Raw genomic sequence first — 20,330 nt, 5'->3', positions numbered from 1 at the left:
CAGCGCCCCGCCGCTTTCTGCGCAGACGCAAGCCCCGCCCCGCCCTCCGCGCACTCCCACAGCCGGGATTATGAAAGGCATCTTCTGCAGCCAATTAACACCCGCGCGCTGGGCGGGGCGCGCTGGGGCTGGCGGATGGTGTCGGCCAGGGGCGCGCCTCTAGAGTGACACGAATTCTGGCCAATCATCGGAGGCCCTGCGCCGGCCGCCCCCTCCGCGGCGCCGGCCGCCCTGCCCCGGGACTCGGGGAATGTCCCGGGCCCGGCTCGCGGAGACCAACGGTGTGCTCTGTCCGGGTCGGCTGGTGTCTGCAGGGCCTGAAGCTCGCCGCGTTCCGAAATGGCCGAGCAGTCGGACAAGGCCGTGAAGTACTACACCCTGGAAGAGATCCAGAAGCACAACCACAGCAAGAGCACCTGGCTGATCCTGCATCACAAGGTGTACGATTTGACCAAGTTTTTGGAGGAGGTGAGTTGGTGAGGCGCGACGCCGGCCGGGGTTTGGGGGTTCCTTGCTGTGACCTGCCGTTCGCAGCGCGGCGGGGCTGACGTGCGCGGCTCTGTGTGCGCACCCCGCCCGGCACACCTGGGAGCGCTCCCTGCGTCTGCACACCCCTGTGTGCGCACCTGTCTGCACACCTAGGAGCAATCTCCGCGTCTGCACGCCTGTGTCTGCGTGTGCTCCCCGAGTCTACACACCTGTGCGTGCACACCTGGGAGCTCCCCCTGAGTTCGCACCCGTGGGTGTGTGTGTGTGTGTACGTGTACGTACGCACACCTGAGAGCGCTCCCACGTCTGCGCTCCTGCGCGTGCCCCCCCGGAGTCCGCACACCAGTGCATGCACACCTGGGAGCGCCCCGGCCAGCATAGCGGCTGGGTGAGCCATTTTTGCAGCCCGCGGCGTGCCGGTAGGGCAGGAGCTGCCTCCAGAGACCCTGCGAGGGACGTGTGGGACAGCATTGCCTAGCACTTACTGGGAAGCACATCGCGTCTGGAGCTGCTTTCCTGGGAGAGGGCTCAGCTATGGAAGGATTTTGAAAGATCTCCTTTATCCTTGAGTTTGCATAGACGAGGTCTCCGCCTAGGATAAGGGTTGTCCTACTTCTGTTATTCCGGGAGTGGATTCCTATGGGATCCCACGAGAGGGGACTCTGGGTTCGGAGGTTGGGGTGTGATCCACACGCGCTCTCCTCTGTTCACCTAGAAGGAGCACGGTGGTGGTTGACCGCATCCAGGAAGGACTTCGTAGCGAGGGTCAGTGCTGGACTCTTGGAATTGAGAAGTCAACCCCGCGATGTGAGTGAGGCTTTGATGAAGTAGGAGGGAAGAGGGATAGAATAGTAAAAACTGCCAGTGGGACTTGATCCTTAAGCAACTTTGGGACTTGTAAAATAACTTTGCTTGACTTAAAGGGAAACATTCCTTTGATAAGATTCTTTGCGTTAGGTTATAACTTTTGAAGTTCTAGGGGCTTTTCTTTGCTATCTCTGGATGTGTTTTATCCCTGTGGGAGTTTGAATCATAAATCTTAATACAACACTTACCCTCCTTCATCCTCCAGACAATAAATGAGCATGTTTAGTGATGGGAATTCTTTATATAGTTTGAGGGGAAAACGAAAATTAGAGGCCTGGTCTTAGCTAGATCACAATTTATGTCAAGGGACTTTTGTTTTGCAGAGAATTTTTTTTTTAAAAAGGTTGGAGTCGATGCTTGTTCGTATTATTAGTAAGATATTTTACTATGAAACTGTCATTTGGTGGAGCGCCAGAAGATAAAATAGTGTCCTGATTTAGTTAGGAGTGGTTTGTAGTAGGAAGTCAGATCTGATCTGTCCTGTCCCTTCTGCTGAACTTATTTACCATTAGAGTTTTTTGAACCAACAACACTGCATCATAACATCAGGTCTAATTGACACCAAATGTCTGCTTGTAACTCTTCCTTCCCTCCCCCTATGGTATATGTGATTCTGGAATTTTAAGATCCAGTGTGTGCTTTATTGGCGTCTTTAACAAAAAACAGTATTTATAAAAGAATAATAGGACATTTTATATTATAAAGCATATTTCCTTTTTTCGTTTTTTTGTGGGTCCTATGCATTTTGTTGTACAGGAGGCCTCCCTGGCTTCCCCCCACCAGATGTCAGTAGCACTGGCCCCCCAGTTGTGACAACCAAAAAGGTCTTCAGATATTGCAAATGTCCCCTGGGGGACAAAAATCACTCCTAGTTGAGAATCACTGTCCTAAAATGTATTCTGCATAACTTTTAAGGGTAAATTTTTCCCAAAGAGATAATAAGGAAGAGAAGATTGTTAAACTTTACTATAAACCATGTACTTTTACGTTTCTTTCTTAAGAAGCAGGAAAAGGGGAATTACACAGTTTTCTAAGTAAAGCTGGAAGAGATGGGAAACAATCTGTGCAGTGGGTAAGTTAGCTAACGACAGTTTCCCTCAGTCTTTCTCAGTTTTAAATACTTTCTCTTTGAAAATAGCATGGGGAGAACTCCTCTCACGTAAAATGAGATGAAATGAGTTCCTCATTAATATTTGATAACTAATACTTATAGCGAGATAACTAAAAACTACTATTTATAGTGAGAAATAAAAAGTTTACAGCAGCTCCTGTAAGCTTTACTTTTCTCAGTTTGTACTTGGTAAAATGCTCCTGTAACAGCCGACTTGTGACTTGAGTGTGGGGCCTCCCTGCTCTCTGGTATTCACGCCCTTCCTTTTGATCAGTCCATCCAGTATCTGTTGAGCTCTCCTTGTAGTGGGGACTGTGGAACCCGAGAGGAAGAGACATTTCTATTCGCAGAAGCTTCCGTTAGAGGAAGCAGGAATAAGACAGAAAGCTATGCTGTGGGCAGGAAGGATGACACAGGAAGCTGTGAGTCTGAGTGGAGTCTAGTTCAGCAGTCAGTAGTGGACCAGAGGGCAGTGTGAGGCGTCAGGCGTGGACTCCGGTAAATAGAGCCTGAAGTCAGCGATGGCAGGAGTGGAAAGGATGGGACCTGCTTTGCTTGCAGAGTGGGGCGGGGATTAAGGTAGAAGAGGAGGGTGGCTGCAACTTTGAACTGACCCACTAGAAGGCTGACAGCATGCAGTGAGGAGCAGGCTTGCCAACCGGTTGTTCTAGCTGGTCAGCCTTCTCAGAACATCCTGATTCCACTCTTTTGGGACATGTTTTCCATTAGCCGTTTTTACTTTCTGCGACCATCTCTGCTAACGGAGTGTCCTGGTCTTGGGTTTCCCTCCCCCAGCAGGGCCATCCCAGGATTCCCTACAGGCGACTTCCTGCATCTTAAACAAACACAAACCTTCTCATTCAGAGAGCTTCTGCAGGATGCTGTGTCAGAGGTTTTACTCTGTCCTAGATCCCTCCTGTTCCCATTACTGTGTTAGGCTGGTGCTGTTTGTCTCATCCCTACTTTTGAAACACAAAGGAGCCCAGAAGGTCTCTCTTCCTCCCTTGCCAAAGCTCCGGAAATTAGTTAAATTGCATGTTAACTGAACAATGGTCTACTTTCCCTAATTTACCTGAGTATGAACTTTTTTTGGTCTTCTTACCTCTCAAAAGAACCTTCAGTTATTCTGGGCTAGATCTCATTATACCAGGAATTCACTCATCCATATGGACAACACGATTTTTCATGGCTTCTTTCAGTATATCAGAGATTTATATGCATGTCTGCATTCATGTTGAGAAAATATATACTGTGATGGGTGGAAGAGGGTCCTGGTCTGCCACTGACACTTTACGCCTCAGATGCCTTATTTAAGGTAAAATGGGAGGAGGTTAATAGTGCCTACTTCACGGGGTTATTATAATAAACCAAATAATGCTGGTTAAACACATAACATGATGGCAGCCATAGGGTCCATGCACAGTAAATGCAAACTCCTACACTAGTACGGGGCCAGGTGGGGTGGTGGCTTTCTTTCTATAGCATCGTATGTAGCTGAGTGCTAATATGAGATTTTAGGTAGAGGTGTAAATTTGACAGATGATATTGAAACAAGAGAGTATTATAAAAATTATAGCCTCCAGTCAACACAGGTGAAGTTTGTAAGTTGTGCAATGAGCTCCATGTCCTGAAATAATGGCCTTATAAAGCTGTTTTGTTATTCAAGAGGAAGTTTGACACCTGAGAGGGAACGCTGGCTCATTAGTAACGGCAAGCTAAGGAGCACCAGGTGTTTAGTTACTCTGATACTGACCTACAGGATTATGAGCCTTGTTGCCTACATATTTTGAACTCGATTTTTTTTTGCTTTTCAATCCTGAGTTCTAGTTTTTGAATTTATATTTGTGAAGTTGAGTCTTGTCATATCTGATTATATTATTAGTAGGGTTATTGATTATAGAACATTGAGGTACAGTTATTTGAAATGAAAATGTAAACATTTGGGGCCAGGAAGAAAAGTGATTTGCTTTTCCCTTTCTGTGATTTGGGTGGCAGCATTTATTCAGTTTTTAAAAGAGCTGTGGAAGGCGAGAAGGAAGTATCACATAATTGATGACAATCATATAACTTGCTTTCAGAGTCAGTGGATGTTTAACTCATGAAATAGATAATCTTCCTGAAAAATGTTATGAAGCAGGATGCCTTTGTGTCAAGTTGCTCCACTGCTTTCCACGATCAGAATGGAAACTTGTTTCTGTAGAACATTTTCTGATGATCCTGGGATCCTGATGCTCTGTATCTGTGTCTTGGATGCTCGTTAACAGCATTCTGCCTCTCCAAGCTATTGGCTCCTGACTCACTTTTGCTTTTAGAGTCTTAGGCAGTGTTCTTTATAGCAGGTTTTGTTGTAGGGACTTACTTTTTATTTTCCTTGAACATGACTGCCTACTTTGTAGAGACCAGTGGTTCCAAGCCTGGGGAACCTCAGTGCCCGGGGGATCCGGGAAGAGAGTGTGGGTGCTTGAAACTCAGTGTCTTAATTCTGAAAAACACAGAGGACCATGTATCTTGACCCTTGATAGGGCTGCCATATTCAGGGCTAAAATCCTAAATGTGTTTGCTTTTTTCAAGGAAGTTTGATAATATTCCAAATCTCATACTACTAAAAAGCTGTGGTTGCAAATATGTCTTTGAGGAATGTAAAATGGGAACATTATTAATTATTAACATATGTAGTTTGGTAAATAAAACTTAGAAAATGTGAAATCCATTGGAGGAAAATACAAAGGGATCCGTGGTGGTCAAGGTGGCTCAGGCGTCTTGGGTAAACAGGTGGCAGAGCCACATCTCACAAGGCCACCCGGGAAATGTGAGCCCGTGGGCAGGACCTCTTTTATATATTTCTGCAGATTTTTTTTTCGTAACCTTTGCTAGTTTTGAGAAGAGGTTCCAAGAGTGCTTGAGGCTACTTTGTTTTGAAACAGAAAAAAATGAAACCACTCGAGATTAACTTTTCCTTATTGTTTATCTTTAAGGTGGATGGAAATTCTAAAGAAGGAAGAGGGAACAGATTAGGCAAGCCAGCTTGGGTGAATCAAGGAATAAATAATCCTCCTTTCTACTTAATGCAGACGTCTATTGTTTTAAAAGTCCTCCAAAACCACAGAAGATAACCAATAAATACTTTTAATGTAATGGAATCTGAACAACCCTGGTCCCATTAGACATTTGTGGGAAAGAATTGGATGGCGATTAGGAAAACTAGATCTAGAACTAGACTTATTGTTGAGATGACCTCGGCAAGTCAGGTAAATTCTCTAAATCATTTTTTTCATTCGTAAAGGGGGAATATTCTGTCACCTGTATCTACTTCAGGTTTGTGAACAATCCTGAAGAATAATATGTGTGAAAACACTTGGAAAAGTATGTCAATATTTTGATTAAGTTCAAGTTTTCTTGTAAATTATAATTATTTTTTGTTATTGGGTAGGTCCAATATTTATTTAGTAGGTCCAATATTTAATGTTAGCCAGTGAACAAAAATGGTTCAAAATACAGATATGCCCTTGAAGTATAATTTTTCAGGAATATGTGCTATGCATAATGGGATATCATCTCTTTTCTGGAGCTTTTAAAAATACAGCTTTACTGTTTTGGGGCAAAAGAATACACAATTATTGTAAGGAATCAGACATTGTGGAAAAGTGCAAAGAGGAAGATCAAAGCTGCCCAGAATTCCACTGCCTGGAGGTGACCGCTGTGAACGTTTTGATGAGCGTTCTCCAGACAGCTCTGTACACATCCCCTCTCATACATGGATTTGTTATACGTAAACGGTAAAATACTCTAGCGGCCGTTTTACAGTCTGTCCCCACCCCCCTTTATATGTGGAAGGCGCCATTCTATTTCAGTAAATCATTTTTTTCCTGGGTGCCTCCTTATTATATAGATGTATTATAATATGTGTAACCACTCCTCTCTTCTTGCACACTTTGTGGTTTAATGTCCTACCTGTGGTTATGTCCTAGGTAAATCTTTACAAGTGGGATTGTTGGATGAAACGCTGTATGCACTTTTCACCTTTTGATGAGGACTCCCAAGTGCCCATGGTGGTCGCGCTGTGACCCCTCAAGGGCTCTCACACACTGGCGAGTGTTTCCCCAGGTCTTGTTCTCTTTAGTAGCTGAGAGACCCACTGCCTCTCCTGAATTATCTGTGTGTATTTTTGTCAGAAGGGGAAATGTATGGAGACATTGCTTAGCCCCTTTAGCATGTAAATTCTCTTACAGCTGTAGCAAGTAAGACCTTGTTTATCCTCAAATTAGCCCTAGTAGTCGGCACTAGTCCATTTCAAAGCACAGAACAATGGCCTGAGGTAGCAGCAGACTAAATGAGGATTTGAATAGCAGGGCTCAAAGCTGTTCTCTACGTCTTAATAAATATCCTTTTTTCCTTATTGCCTTTGAACTTGATTGTCTTGGGAACATCTACTTACATGTATTTATTAACTGGCTACTTGTCCCTTTTACTAAGTCCTGTGTGGGGACCTGGGAGTGAGTTGAAGATTGAGACTCGGTTCACACTGGGTGAGCAGCACTTGGCCTGTGCAGCCTGTTGGTAGGTGACCTCTGGTTAGTGAGAGCCAATGTCTCGTGGATGACAGCAGGAGGTCACTTTCTTACAGCCGTAGAATTGTGTCTCTAGTCTGGCCCATGGGTTCATGATGTCCAGAATGATGGCATTGAACCGGCACTGATGCTGGGGGGGACCTGGAAGTAGAGTGGATGTGGGGAGGAGGGCGAGGGCAGCATTAACTGCCTCTGGGCTCAGTTGGTGTCTTCTGTGCCTGGCTCACTGGGGCTGGCAGCCTGTTGCTCTTCTGTAGTGAAGGCCTTGGGCGTGTCAGTTTCCACCTGTTTCTCTCAGTGCTGCTGTTGCTTATCACTGGCAGGCTGCCTACTGAACTTTGCACAGCTGTGTCAAAGATTGACCAGGACACAAAATATATCCAGTCTGCTTTCCCCTCTCTCCCTCTTCTTCAGAAAGTGTTAAATAAACGTCATTCATGCTCCCTGCCTGCGTGGAAATCTCCAGTGGGCATGGCATCTCCAGTGGGCCAACAGTAAAAGTGATAGCAGTAGGCACTTACTGCACATTGACTGATGTTCAGTGTGTGCGAGATAGGACACTAAATGCTCTTCGTGCATAAAACTCCCCTTTGCATTTGTACTTTTAGTCCTCAGAACAATCCTTTCAGGTCAGTGGTGGTGGTATTCTTTTTAAATGTGAGAAAAATGTGGCTTAGGAGGTTCAGTGACTTGCTCAAGTCACATAGCCAGTGAGAAGCAAAGCTAGGATTTGAATCCAGGACGTAGGACTTCCCAGCCCAAGTTCTTCTGTGAACTCTGTGACTAGGCATGCCCTAGTCACAAAAGAAACCGCTTGGAGGTAAGAGGGCAAAAATGTGCCTTTCTTTCCCTCTGTTGTCATTTTACCGTATTGCCTTCTGGAAAGTGAAGGAAATGGCCATTCCAGTTTCTCATGGGGGAATTTTTAAGTACAGAGAATCCTGGAGAGTCTTCAAGGACTCATTTTGTTCCTAACACAGATGGCATCTGGATGATCTTAAGAATCAGTGTCGATTTGTTTAAGAAAGAGATTGTTTACATACATGTTAGGCATGTGTGAGGAGGTTAGATGCTGTTTGGAAAGGCCTCTTAAATGCTGCGCTGGGAGGGATTTTCTGAATGAAATCCGATGAGGTTGCCACTCTGATAAAATCCCTTCTGGGTTCAGCTAATTCCTTCCTGCCCCTTCCCACTCCCTCTCTGATTGCAGGTCCTCATCCTCTGAGCTGCAGTAGGTGCAGGGGACTCCCTGTCTTTCCTTGTCTGCCAATACCCCCATTCCACTTAGCATCCCCTTCTGGGGAGCCCCCTCAGGAAGAGTCCTTCTCGCTTTTCTTGTTGCGTGTGTCACGTGATTGCACTTGTTAGACCATCTTTCTCTTCAGAGCACATGTCCTGACATGGTCTTCAGGATTTCACTGGTTCCATCAAATTGGTAGTTGCTTTATGAATTTTCAGTTTGAGTAATGTATGTTATTATTACATTAAAGATTGTAATTTCTAGAAGAAAAACAAAAACTTCATCTTGTGGAAACAGATTGTCATTTCTCTGCTTAGTTTCTTTCAGTGGCTTCCTGTTGCATTTGGAATAAATCCCATCTCTGTCCTGGTTTAAAAAGAGCTCTGCGTGATCTGGCCCCTTCCTCTCCCACCGCAGCTAGTTACAACATTCCCTCGCCCTCCAGGCCCAGCGGCTTGGCCTCTGTTTCTCAAACAAGTCTGGCTTGTTTCTGCTTAAAACTTTTGTACTGGTTCCCCCTCTGCTTGGTGTACATTTCCTTGATCACCACCCTCTTCAGGGCAGAGCTCATTGTCTTTTCCCAGAAAGGGGAATTTTCTGTCACATCGTCCTGTTTTCCTTCTCTACTAGCACTTTCTTCAGTCCATACCTGCCATTTTTCTCATTTGTTTGCCCCCTTCCTCCACCAGACAGCGAGGCTCTCGTCCGGCATACTCCCTGCTGCGTGCCCTGGCGCATGGTCAGTGCTCGGTAAATATTCCTTACGTGGGTGGCAGAGGAGAGAGTCCCATGGAGGAGGACACAAACCTCCCTCTGTTACTATCACAAACCCATCCTCTGTTACTGTCTTATTTATTTTCTCCTTTTTTCACACAAATGGCACATACTATTATTATTATGATGTGATTTCTTCTTGGTCCATAGACATTTGCCTGAGATTCTGTCCCAGAGGATTTAACACTGAGGAACTAGTGGGATTTTATTATGACAATTCAGATTATAACGTAGCCTCAGAGCTGGAACGAAGAAGCCATTGAGCAAGGCTCCTGTGAAGTAATGGAAAGAAAAGGAGGGTCAAGGTGAGGGAAGGACTCTTGTTGTGTTTCCCAGTGTGGCCCTGCCCAATGCCGTGCCTCCGCTTTACCTGCTCCTGTGTCCTTGTTCTCACTCAGACGTTTCTTCAGCCACTCACTGTTGGTTCTTCTCCAACCACAAGCCCCTCACTCTCACCCACTGGGTTACTCTCATCAGTATTCAAGCATGCTGTTATTTCTCCTGACTTACAGCAGGTATGCGCGCACACACACTCTCTCTTTCTCTCTCTCTCTCTCTCTCTCTCACACACACACACACACACACACACACACACACACTCTCTCTCACTCTCTCTATCACACAACCTCTCTTGACTCCTCTTCCCCTTCACATACTCCTCGTTTTCTGCTCCCCTGTGGAGTAAACCCTCTGGAAGGGTGTTGAGCCTGCTATCTCTTGTTCGTCTTCTCCATCCTCTCTTGAACCCCACCGATTTACCAAAACTGCTCTGTAAGGTCTGCATTGATGCCACTTGCCAGTTCTCAACGCTCCTCTGCCAGATTGATCAGCACCACGCCGCACGGATGATCACCTCTCTGGGAAATACTTTTTGTAGTAGTTTCCAGGATGCCTTCCTCTCCTGGTTCTTCTCCTACCTCATCCGTCATCCTTCTGTCCCTTTCTCTCTGACCTCGATGTTGGCATGCCCTCGGGCCCAGTGTTCCACTTTCCCTCGGCCATCACATCCAGTGTCATGACTTTAAATGTGCTGACAACTCCTGAATTTTTAACTCCAGGTCAAAAAGACCCATCTCCTAGACTTCGGATTCTTGTGTCTACAGTCTACTTCACGTCTCCACTTAGATGTCTAAGAGCCTTCTCAAACCTAACATATTAAAAACCAAGCTGATCTTCCCTCACAAAAGTTGCTCCATTGTCATCCTTTCCCATCTCAGTTGATGACAATTCCATCCATCCAGTTGCTCAGGTCAAAAACCCTGGGGTCACACTTGACCCTTCTCTTTGTCTCATGTCCCACACTGAATCTACCAGGACATTCTGTTGGCTCAACTTTTATAATGTAGTCAGAATCTGACTAATTTTTCCCACCACCTCTGCTGTCTCCCTGCTCTGAGTACCATCACCTCTCATCTGGTATCCCTTGCCCCTGACAGTGTACTCTGAGCAGAGTAGAGAGACATTTTAAAATTTGAGTCAGATCATGTTACTTTCCTGTTTAAACCCTTCAATGGCTAATACACCACCTGATTTTAATACTTCGGATATAGCTGTGGTAATCAAGAAAGTGTGGTCATGGCAGAGAGACATATACATAGATTAGTGGAACAGAGTAGAGAACCCAGCAATAGACCCAGGCAAACACTTCCAATTGGTTTTTGACAAAGATGCAAAAGCAATTTAATGGAGGAAGGACAGCCTTTTCAACAAATGGTTCTGGAATGATTGGACATCAATAGTCAAAAAAAAAAATCTTGACCTAAACCTCACACTGTATACAGAAATTAACCCAAAACAGATCATAGATCTAAATGTAAAATGTAAAGTATTTTGAGGAGACTTGACATTAGGCAAAGAGTTCTTAGATATGACAGTGAAAGCATAATGGGTATAAGAAAAAATGGATAAATTGGACTTTATAAAAATTAAAAACTTTTGTTCTTTAAAAGACTCTTAAGAGAATGAAATGTCCAGCCACTGACTGAGTGGAAATTTTTTCTAATCTCATATCTGACAAAGGACTTATATCCAGAATATATAAAGAATTCTCTCAACTCAACAATAAGGAAACAAACAGGCCAAATGGAAAATGGGCAAAAGACTTGAATGGACATTTCTTCCAGAAAGATACATAGATGGCAAATAAACACATGAAGAGATGTCCAACATCATTAGCCACTAGGGAAATGTAAATTAAAACCACGAAGAGATACCACTACACACTTGTTTGAATGGCTATGAAAAAAAATACTAGTAACACCAAACACTGGCGAGGATGTGGAAATATTGAATCTGTCATGCATTGCCAGTGAGAATGCAAAATGGTGCACTCTGGAAATCAACCTGTTCATTTAAAAAAGTTAATCATGCACTTACCATCTGACCCAGCAAGTTGCACTCCTGGGCGTTTGTCCTGGAGAAATGAAAACTCTGTCCACATAAAAGCCTATTCACATATCCCAGCAATTACAACAGTGCTAGCACACGAAGAAGACTCACTATTGATTGATTGAATAATTAAAAGTTTATTAGTGTAAGATATTATAAAATTGATACAGGATGGCTGTTGGACGAGCTTGAATAATTTCTCCACAGCTTGTTTTATTTCTCTCTTGCTCCCAGCTGCATGTTTCAACCGAATTTATTATTCTTAACACTAGACATAAAAGGAAAAATAGGCCTAACTATTTGATATTGAGAAGGGAAAAAAAGAAAAGACAGAACTGGTGCCACCATCAGTCCCCCCCACCACAGTCTCAGTGCAGCTGTTCCTATCATCTCATTATTTGGCCATTCTGACTCAGGATGGGTCATAGATAGACAGAGTACAGCTCTTCTTAGATCATAACACATTTGCCACTGGGCCCTCCATTTTGGTGGCTTTGTTTATTCTTCTGAGGAAATTGGGTTGAGTTGGGTTGCAAGGCAAGTGGTGTGCTGTTGCAGTGCATCTTCTGGCCTCACTTCCATAGCGTCCCCTGCTCTGGTCCCGCAGAAGTGGGCCTGACCCTGCCTCTTCCCTCTACCCCAGGGTCATGACATCAGAATCAGGGCTTACGTTCCCTTCAGAGATCAGAGGAGTAGTTGTGTCTCCAGTTAACTCACTTGCTTTCATTTTCCTAGTGAGACGAGTTTAGGAATGGTAGAATTAAAAATATTGGTCAGGGCATGCTGATCGAATGCAGAATTACCTTTGATTCATGGTATATTTTAGGGCAAACGTTTACTATTTTAACTCTAAAAATAACCAAGAAGGATTTTGCTTCTCTTTTTTCAAGAAGAGAGAATCATAAGGGCATTCTGCAGGATAAGTACAGCTCACAGCTGCGTTACCTGGCTGTCCTCATCCTAATGACCTCTGAGAGTTATCTCATGTAGAAAATACTTGTTGTCCTTACGGTATCTTGTTTCTGTTAACTCTTGTCTTTTTTTCTGTGGCTTAGTAGAATCAGGCCAGTTGGTAAAATCCATAGAAATCACTCGAAGGTGAAGGGCAGGTAGAAAGAAGGAAATCCCTTGGGGTTTGGTGCTGGACTTGGCTGTCAACAATTTAAAGGGCCAGGAACTGTGCCAGGTCTGTACAAGGCTCTTTGTGGCAATATCACATGGGGGTGGGGAGGAGAGGGAGCTAAGTTCATATTGCTTGAACTCCTATTACATGCCAGGCGTTCCACTAATTATGTCATTTACTCTTCTCTGTAGTTCAAGATGGGGGAGGTATGTAATGATGGGGACATGGAAGCTCAGAAAGATCCAGTACCTTCCTGGGTCACTCCACTAAGATGTGGCAGAGCTGGACTTTGAATTGAGGTTCCTCTGCCTCCAAACCTGTACTTTTTCCATAACACAGTGCTCCCTGGACATAGAAGCTATTGCAATTGGAGAACTAATTATAACTTCTAGAATACTTCTAGAGCATGACGTGGGAACCTGAGGAGTGTAAGGAGGTGGACGTTAGAGCCCCTGAAGAGGTCAGGGAGGCGTCATAAAGGTGAAGGGGTTTGCAGCGAGCTTGGTCCAAATACGTGACTACTGAGGGGTCTAATTTAACATTTTGATAAATGATATGGGAGAGGGTTATTTATAAAGTAGTTGGGAGGTGATATATGCTTCATTCTGCTTTCTAATTGCTCCCACCAATCCAATAACAAAAACAAGTGAAAAAACTACCTAGCGATGCATTTTTATATGTATGAAATCCGGTTATTTACGAGACCTGTAGTTCCTCCAGGGAGCCATTGTGTTACTGCCTCTGGGCCTTTGTTATGTCCGTTTCCTTGGCTTAGAATGTCCCCCGCTTGCTGGCTTGGTGAACAGCTGCTGAACCTTTCACAGCGGAGTCCAAGCCTCCCCTTCTTGGTGGCCCCTCCTTGGCCCCTCCTTGTCCTGTGTGTGTCCTCTGCATCTTTCTTAGTTGGTAAGGCCTAGGAAGGCAGGGCAAATGACAAAATTTCTTGGAGTCTAGAAATGAGAGAGATTTCCTGCCAAATTCCCAAAAGGAAAATTTACGAATGAACTTTGTTTTTAAGACATCTTATCTAAAGTCACTTTGTTCAGAAACATAAAAGTGGTCATTTAATTTACATGTTAAAAAAAACCGGGGAGGTTGGACTGTAAGTCAGACAGCTCTTCCGTGAAGTGTCAGTGTGCCGTTGGGCTTAATTTCTCTGTGTCCCAGTTTCTCTGTCTGCGAGTTTAAGGACTTGGGGCTCTGAAGGTTCTTTTAAACTCTGAACTTCTGGGATTTTAACCTTCAGCCTACCCTTTTGAGTCAAGATTTCCATTTCAGTTTTGTGCTTTTGATGCCCGGCTCACAGATGAGGAGGCCTGCAGGACTTGCAGGAGCCGAGAGTGGTTTATGATTAAGGCTGGAGCTTGTGATGGGTAGAGGGGAAGGGAGGGGCTGGAGGGGCCCAGCGTTTCATCCTGTCACTCTACTCGTCAAGAACTCACAGTGCTCCTTAGTATGTTCTGCTTCACGCTGGCTCGCAAGGCCTGAGGTAATTTGATCCATTCTAAGCATCCAGCCTGTACTAGTCTGAGTTCTCCAGAGAAAGAACCAGTAGGAGATGCACACACGCACGCGCGCGCACGCACACACACACACGATAGATACATGGGAAGAGATTTATCATGAGGAAAGCCAAGAAGTCCCAAGATCTGTTATTTGCAAGTTGGAGACCCAGGAAAGCTGGTGGTGAAATTCAGTCCAAGTCTGCAGGCCTCAGAACCAGAGGAGCCAAGGGTGTAAATCGCAGTCTGAGGGCGGGAGAAGATGAGATGTCCCAGCCCAATCAGTGAGGGAGGAAAAAGGGCAAATTCTTCCTTCCTCTGCCTTTTGTTCTATTCAAGCCCTCGATGGATTGGATGACACCCACCCACATTAGGGAAGGCAATCTCCTTTACTGAGTCCACTGATTCCAGTGCTCATCTCATCTGGAAACACCCTCACAGATGCATCCAGAAATAATATTTAATCTAGGCATCCCTGGGTGCAGTCAAGTTGACACATAAAATGGGTCATCATGCAGCCTTACATGTTATCCTTTATTGAAACTTATCTCTTCACTGACCCCAAGCATGCCACGCACATTTCAGCCAGTAAGCCTAAACGTCTACTCTGTTTATCCAAATTCTGACTCTCCTAAAGGAGCCTAGATTATTTTTTAAAGGCTCCCTCCTACCTTTCTAGACTTCTACTTTATTCAGTCAACAATTAAGATGGTCCCTTAGTATTTCTCTAATTGTTTAATGTATGTGAAGACTGTTGTCCTAATTTGATTTTAAGTTTCTTGACTCTCGGAACTATGTTTGTTCATGTGTTTTATGTGCTTTGGGACTTTAGTGTAATACCTGGCACATGGTACTTCTTGACAAAATGATTGATGTAGTAATTAGAATTAAGCTCAGAAGAACCCCAAATAACTGTGCTTAAACAAGGTAGAAGTTTATTCATCTGTCATAAAGAAATGAGCTTGGCAGTCCAGGGCTGGTGTGCCAGCTGTGTTCCATCAAGCCCTCAGGGGCTTTGCTTCTAGCTCACTTCTCAGCCATCCCTGAGGTCTGGCCCCCACCTTCATGTTCCAAGGCAGCATTCCCATTCCAGACAGCAGGGTGAAGGAAGAGATGAAGAGAAAGAGCAAAGAGGGTGCACCACTCTAAAGGGAAGACTTCTGGAAGGTTCTCCTGACACTTCTGCTTACATTCTATTAGCCAGAATTTAATCACATGGCATACCCAGCTGCAAGGGAGGCTGGGAAAATCTCTAACTATTTTCCAGCCAAAAGTTTAAGTGTTGGGGGGAAGGAAGAAATACACACTGGGCTAATGAGCCGTCTTCGCCCCAGATGATTTGGTTGTTCAGCTGAGGACATGTCCCGTGCTGTGTAGATGTTGAAGCTCGTTGTTGAGAAATTCAGGAGGCATTGATTTGCATGCAGAAATTCACCACTGTAGATTTTTGAGTAGGGTACATGAAATGGTCAAAATGATATTTGAGAATGAATATTCTAAGCAGTGACATATAAGGTGGATAAGAATGAGTGAGGGGGCCCGGCCCTGTGGCATAGTGGTTAAGTTTGGTGTGCTCCACTTCAGTGGCCCAGGTTCGATTCCTGGGTGTGGACCTACACCATCACTCATCAGTTATGCTATGGGGGTGAACTACATACAAAATAAGGAAGATTGGCACAGATGTTAGCTCAGGACTAATCTTCCTCAGCAAAAAGAGGAAGATTGGCGTAGATGTTAGCTCAGGGTGAATCTTCCTCAGCAAAAAGAGGAAGATTGGCACAGATGTTAGCTCAGGGCGAATCTTCCTCAGCAAAAAAAAAAAAAAAAGGGATGAGAGATTGGAGAGAGGAAGACCAGTTTGGTGGCTGGAGCCATGAACTCTATGAGAAGCCCTCCCTGGTTTTATTTATAAGAATGGAAGACTTTTCTGCCACATGAACAAGACCTAACCTTTGACTTTGAAATTTTGTAACTTGTTTTTCCAAAGCCACTAAAGTATAGGAATTCTAGGAATTAAGGTCAAAGACTAAGCAAAAATATTATCCTGTATCAAGCCTAAGGCTATCTCATTTATGAAATTATTTGTGGTTAAGGGGAACAAAGCTAGCAAAGATAATTCCAAAAATATAATTTATACCCATCTTTATTTTCTGGGTAGGGAATCTAAGGAACTGTAAAACAGCCATAGAAACAAATAGTAAGAACAAAGAATGGACCTGGACAGTATTTTCCCTCGGTAATCAGTTTCTGAATTAATAGTTGTTGCAGACTGCATGTTTGAATCTAGAATGACTTTGATTTTATTCACACTGTCTTTCTCCTTAAGATTATTGCATGCATATTAAGAGTGTATTTATTGAAATCATCTGTATGAGGAGTGCCATCTCAGTTTATCTTTTTCATCTTGCCAGTTTTTATCCATCCACTTTTAGTGTACAATATTAAATATGAAATAGAATTTTCCTACAATTTAAAAAATCCTAGATACTGTGGAATCTCTAATAGTGCATTTATTCCTTTATTTAGCATTTCTCTTTGGCCTCATTCTAAAAAGGATTTGAGACATCACTCATCGTGTTGATTTTGTAATTCTTGGCCTCTTAACATACGAAAGTAACCCCAGATCACGCCTTCATTGGTTGTACTTATTCTGTACCTGACCCCTGATACTTTTGCACTGTTTTGCTCTGGTAAAGCGTCTTCTGCTATTTTAGTCTGATATTCATTTGTTTTCTATGTATGGGAAATGGGACTCTTAATTTGAGAAAACTTACATGTTGTCTGTGGTATCTCTCTCACTACTAGCTATTACTGAAGTAGAGAATATCGGGGGGTAGAAGATGAGGTGTGAGAAGAAGGCTCCTAGGGACTGGCCCTCGCCACTTGAACAGCACTGGTGTGACACCAGTGGGGCCTGGGAGGATGGCCCATCAGGCTCGGGTCCTGTTCTTTTTTGTAATGACCGAGGGTGTAAACCGTTGAGCTCTGTAGTTTAAACAGGCCACATGTCTTCTCAGTGAGGTTCTTGAAACTTTGGTTATGAATGAAGCTTATCATAGGGTCTCCGAGGGGAGGCTGTGAGTGTGGGTTAACCCTGATAACCCTAGAAGCAATCCCAGGAGTGCCAAAACTTCACCTGCACTGAGTGTTTTCAGGTTAAAGCAGATTCTTACCAGGAGGGTATATTTGCAAAGAGGTGGGGTCAGTGGGATCATGGCGAGGCCAGCTCTGTAGGTGAAGAGTAACAGCTGATCATCGGTTTTAAGTATGGAGATTTTTCACAGCAGGTAACTCAACAGTGTTTACCTGAAAATAGCAGCATGGCACTATTAATTAAAGATGACATAAGAATCTGAGCTTGTTTCTGTTTGTTAACATTGTCCAAAGGACTGTAAATATTGCTTATTTCATTATGGATATTTGGTGCCCAGTGGAGAAAAATTTATCAAGTTTGTAATATTTTCTTCTTTTTTTAGCTCTTAAATTTTTTAGAAAACGGGGGGTATACCTTTTAGATCATTGAGTACCGTACAGGCTCAGTGAGTGCCATTAACTGGGGTGACCCATTAATGGGGGAGGAGCGGCCTCACCCTTCCGGTCAATCGTTCAGCATGTTGAGGGTTCCTTTGTTGTTGTCCTCCGACCAAATGACTATCCTTTCCTTGAGTTTATTGATACTCAATTTAATACTTTTCATTTTCTACCTTAGTGTTTGTATTCCTCTCATTCTTGTATGTATTTGACGGACCCTTGACTTTGATAAGTCCTCAAATACACAAGTAGAATTACAACTGTATTTCTCACATGAAGTGTAACTGAAAAGCCTATGAGACCACTTCAGACCTTTAGTGATTGGAAAACAAGGACTAAATTCATAAAACTGTTAATTTATGTTTAATTGATATAAATAAATAAACTAGAATAAACTGAGTCAAGCAAGCCTTTATTGCATTGTCATTATACAGATAAGAAGTTCTTACCCTTACCTTTTAATGCTCTAGGGTTGGCAAACTGGTAAAATAGGTCAGACTGGATCCTAAAACTTGCTACATATCCACAGAGAAGAGTCATAGGTCCTTGGCTATCTTCACCTTCTGTGTTGGCCTCTCCCTTTTAGATGAGTCAGTTGACAAAAACGTTTTCTTTCAGAGCAGTTTGGTTTGTGCTGAACTCTTGTTCTAGCCAATGACCCTCATCTCTGAGCCTTCTCACGTTGACAGGAAGTGCACCACCAAAACTGTGGGGTCGCCTGATGTCCCTGCTGCTTCTAGCATCATACCACTCAAGGGAGCACACTTCTCTACATGCTGAGCTCACCTTGATTCATACACACATACATAATAATAAATGTACACTTCTTGCATGGCGAATGAAATGCCTTTTAACTTTTCACCTAGGTTATCTCTCTCTCTCTCGAAGGTTTGCGTTGTCTGTGGCTGTGCTCAATAGCTAAGTGACTCATTTGCTCGTCCTCTCAGGGAAAGTGACTCAAATTCATGCTCAGTAATATTATATATTACTACATGTTTAGGACCTGTTGGGTAATTCATGAATAGTCAAAACTCTGAGACTATATGAATGAAGGCCAAAGGTCTTTTCTGTGTTATTTCTTTAACCTCAAATTAATTGTACGCTTCTTCAGGATCAAATTGCAGTGACTTTTCATGTACTTTTGTGTGTCCCACACAATGCCTTGCACATAGTAGACACTCAGTAAGTATTTTGACTAAATGAATTAGACAGCAATTAAATATGAAATTATCTGGTCTCTGAATGGTTAGAACTATTCCAGTTCAGGAAAAGGAGAGTGGTATGGAATGAGAAAGTTGTCCTCAACCACTTAACTAGTTGTATATAATAGTTTCAAAACCATTGTATAATGATCTGTGCTTTCTCATTTGTTTATCCAACCATTACTTACAAATATTTCTTTGTATCTGCCATTTGCCAGGCAATGGGGCAACAGCGATGAGCAAGACAGACAAAAGTCTCTGTCCTCCTGAATCTTACAAACAAGTTATATAAATATAACTTCAGGTGGTAATAAGTGCTGTGAAGGAAAATAGAATAGGAAAAGGATAGAGACCATGGTGTGGGGATCTGGGACAGGCGCTTTTAGACGGGGAAATCAGTGAAGGACTCTGAAAAGCTGGCATTCTTCAGAGTATAAATGAGGTGGCGGATGAAACCACATGAAGGTCTGGGAAGAGCATGCCAAGCAGAAGGCAGATGTGAGGGTTCTGAGATGGGGTGAGTCTGGCAAGTTTGAGGGCTGCCAGAGACTATGTGGGTAGAGCCGAGAGAGCACAGACTCCTCTTGGGCCCTTTGGATATTTGCAAGTCGGGGGGGGGACCGTCATCTTCCATCTGTCATTGAAGCAGGTCTGTTTTGCTTTTCTACTTGGCCCTTTACCTCCCTTCACTTCCACTGCAGGCAGCTCCCTGGACTAAGCTAACACAAGCCCTTTCCAAGATCATCATAGTCATCAACTAAAACTCTTCACGGCATGACGATGTAAGGGGAGTTGATTGTGGGAACAAATGGGAGGAAGCAGGAGGCCAGTTAGGAGATGGTTATAGTTGTCCAAGAGATGTTGGTGGCTTGGCCTACGGTGGTAGCCATGGAAGTGGGGAGAGGCGGTTAGATTCTGAATATTTTTGATGGTAGCCAACTGGATTTGCTGATGGATTGGAGTGAGAAAGAAAGAGGAGTAAAGTTTGGCTTTTGGTGTTTGACTTCTAGCAACTGAATGCATGGTGGCAACATTTACTGAGAATGGGAAGACTGGGAAGGAGTGCATTGTGGGGAAAAGTAAAACATTCGGTTTTGGTTATGTTATGTTCCGCCTGTGCATTAGACATTGAGTGAACGTGTTAAGTAGGCTGTTGCATCGAGGAGGAGTCTGGAGCTCTGGGGAAGTTAGAGGGGTCATTATTCAACTGTGTTCATTAGGGAACAGGTAGTACATATTCTCGGTCAGAGACTAGATAAGATCACCAGGAGAGCTGGCACAGACAGAGAATGGCTGCAGGCCACTGCCGGAGTCCTGGGGTGCTCCCCCGTTTAAACTGGGAGAAGATAGGAGATTGGAAAGTAGGAATCAGTAAGTTTGAAGGGAAACCAGCAGAGCCTGTTGTCCTGGAAGCCACGTGAAGAAAGCACTTCAAGGAGGAGAGATCTACCATGCCAAAGCTGCTGACAGTGTTTGTGCCATGAGCAGTAGAAAGCCAGTTGTAATTTCAGGACCTGGTAGCCAGCACTCCTGTT

The 20,330-nt window shown here is 43.9% G+C and overlaps 1 protein-coding gene across 1 annotated transcript in view; it reads left to right on the top strand.

Moving 5' to 3' along the window:
* Positions 1 to 248: 248 nt before the first annotated feature.
* Positions 249 to 20,330, top strand: part of LOC131415480 (cytochrome b5) — a 33,237-nt gene continuing 13,155 nt past the window's right edge. The window contains exon 1 of the mRNA XM_058557304.1: positions 249 to 468. Within this exon, the coding sequence (XP_058413287.1) occupies positions 340 to 468 (129 nt within the window). The 5' untranslated portion in view covers positions 249 to 339. The remainder of the gene's footprint in view (positions 469 to 20,330) is intronic.

This window comes from Diceros bicornis, chromosome 16 (assembly GCF_020826845.1).
Source record: "Diceros bicornis minor isolate mBicDic1 chromosome 16, mDicBic1.mat.cur, whole genome shotgun sequence".
Taxonomy (NCBI): domain Eukaryota; kingdom Metazoa; phylum Chordata; class Mammalia; order Perissodactyla; family Rhinocerotidae; genus Diceros; species Diceros bicornis.
This window is presented reverse-complemented; position numbering and strand designations above follow the sequence as displayed.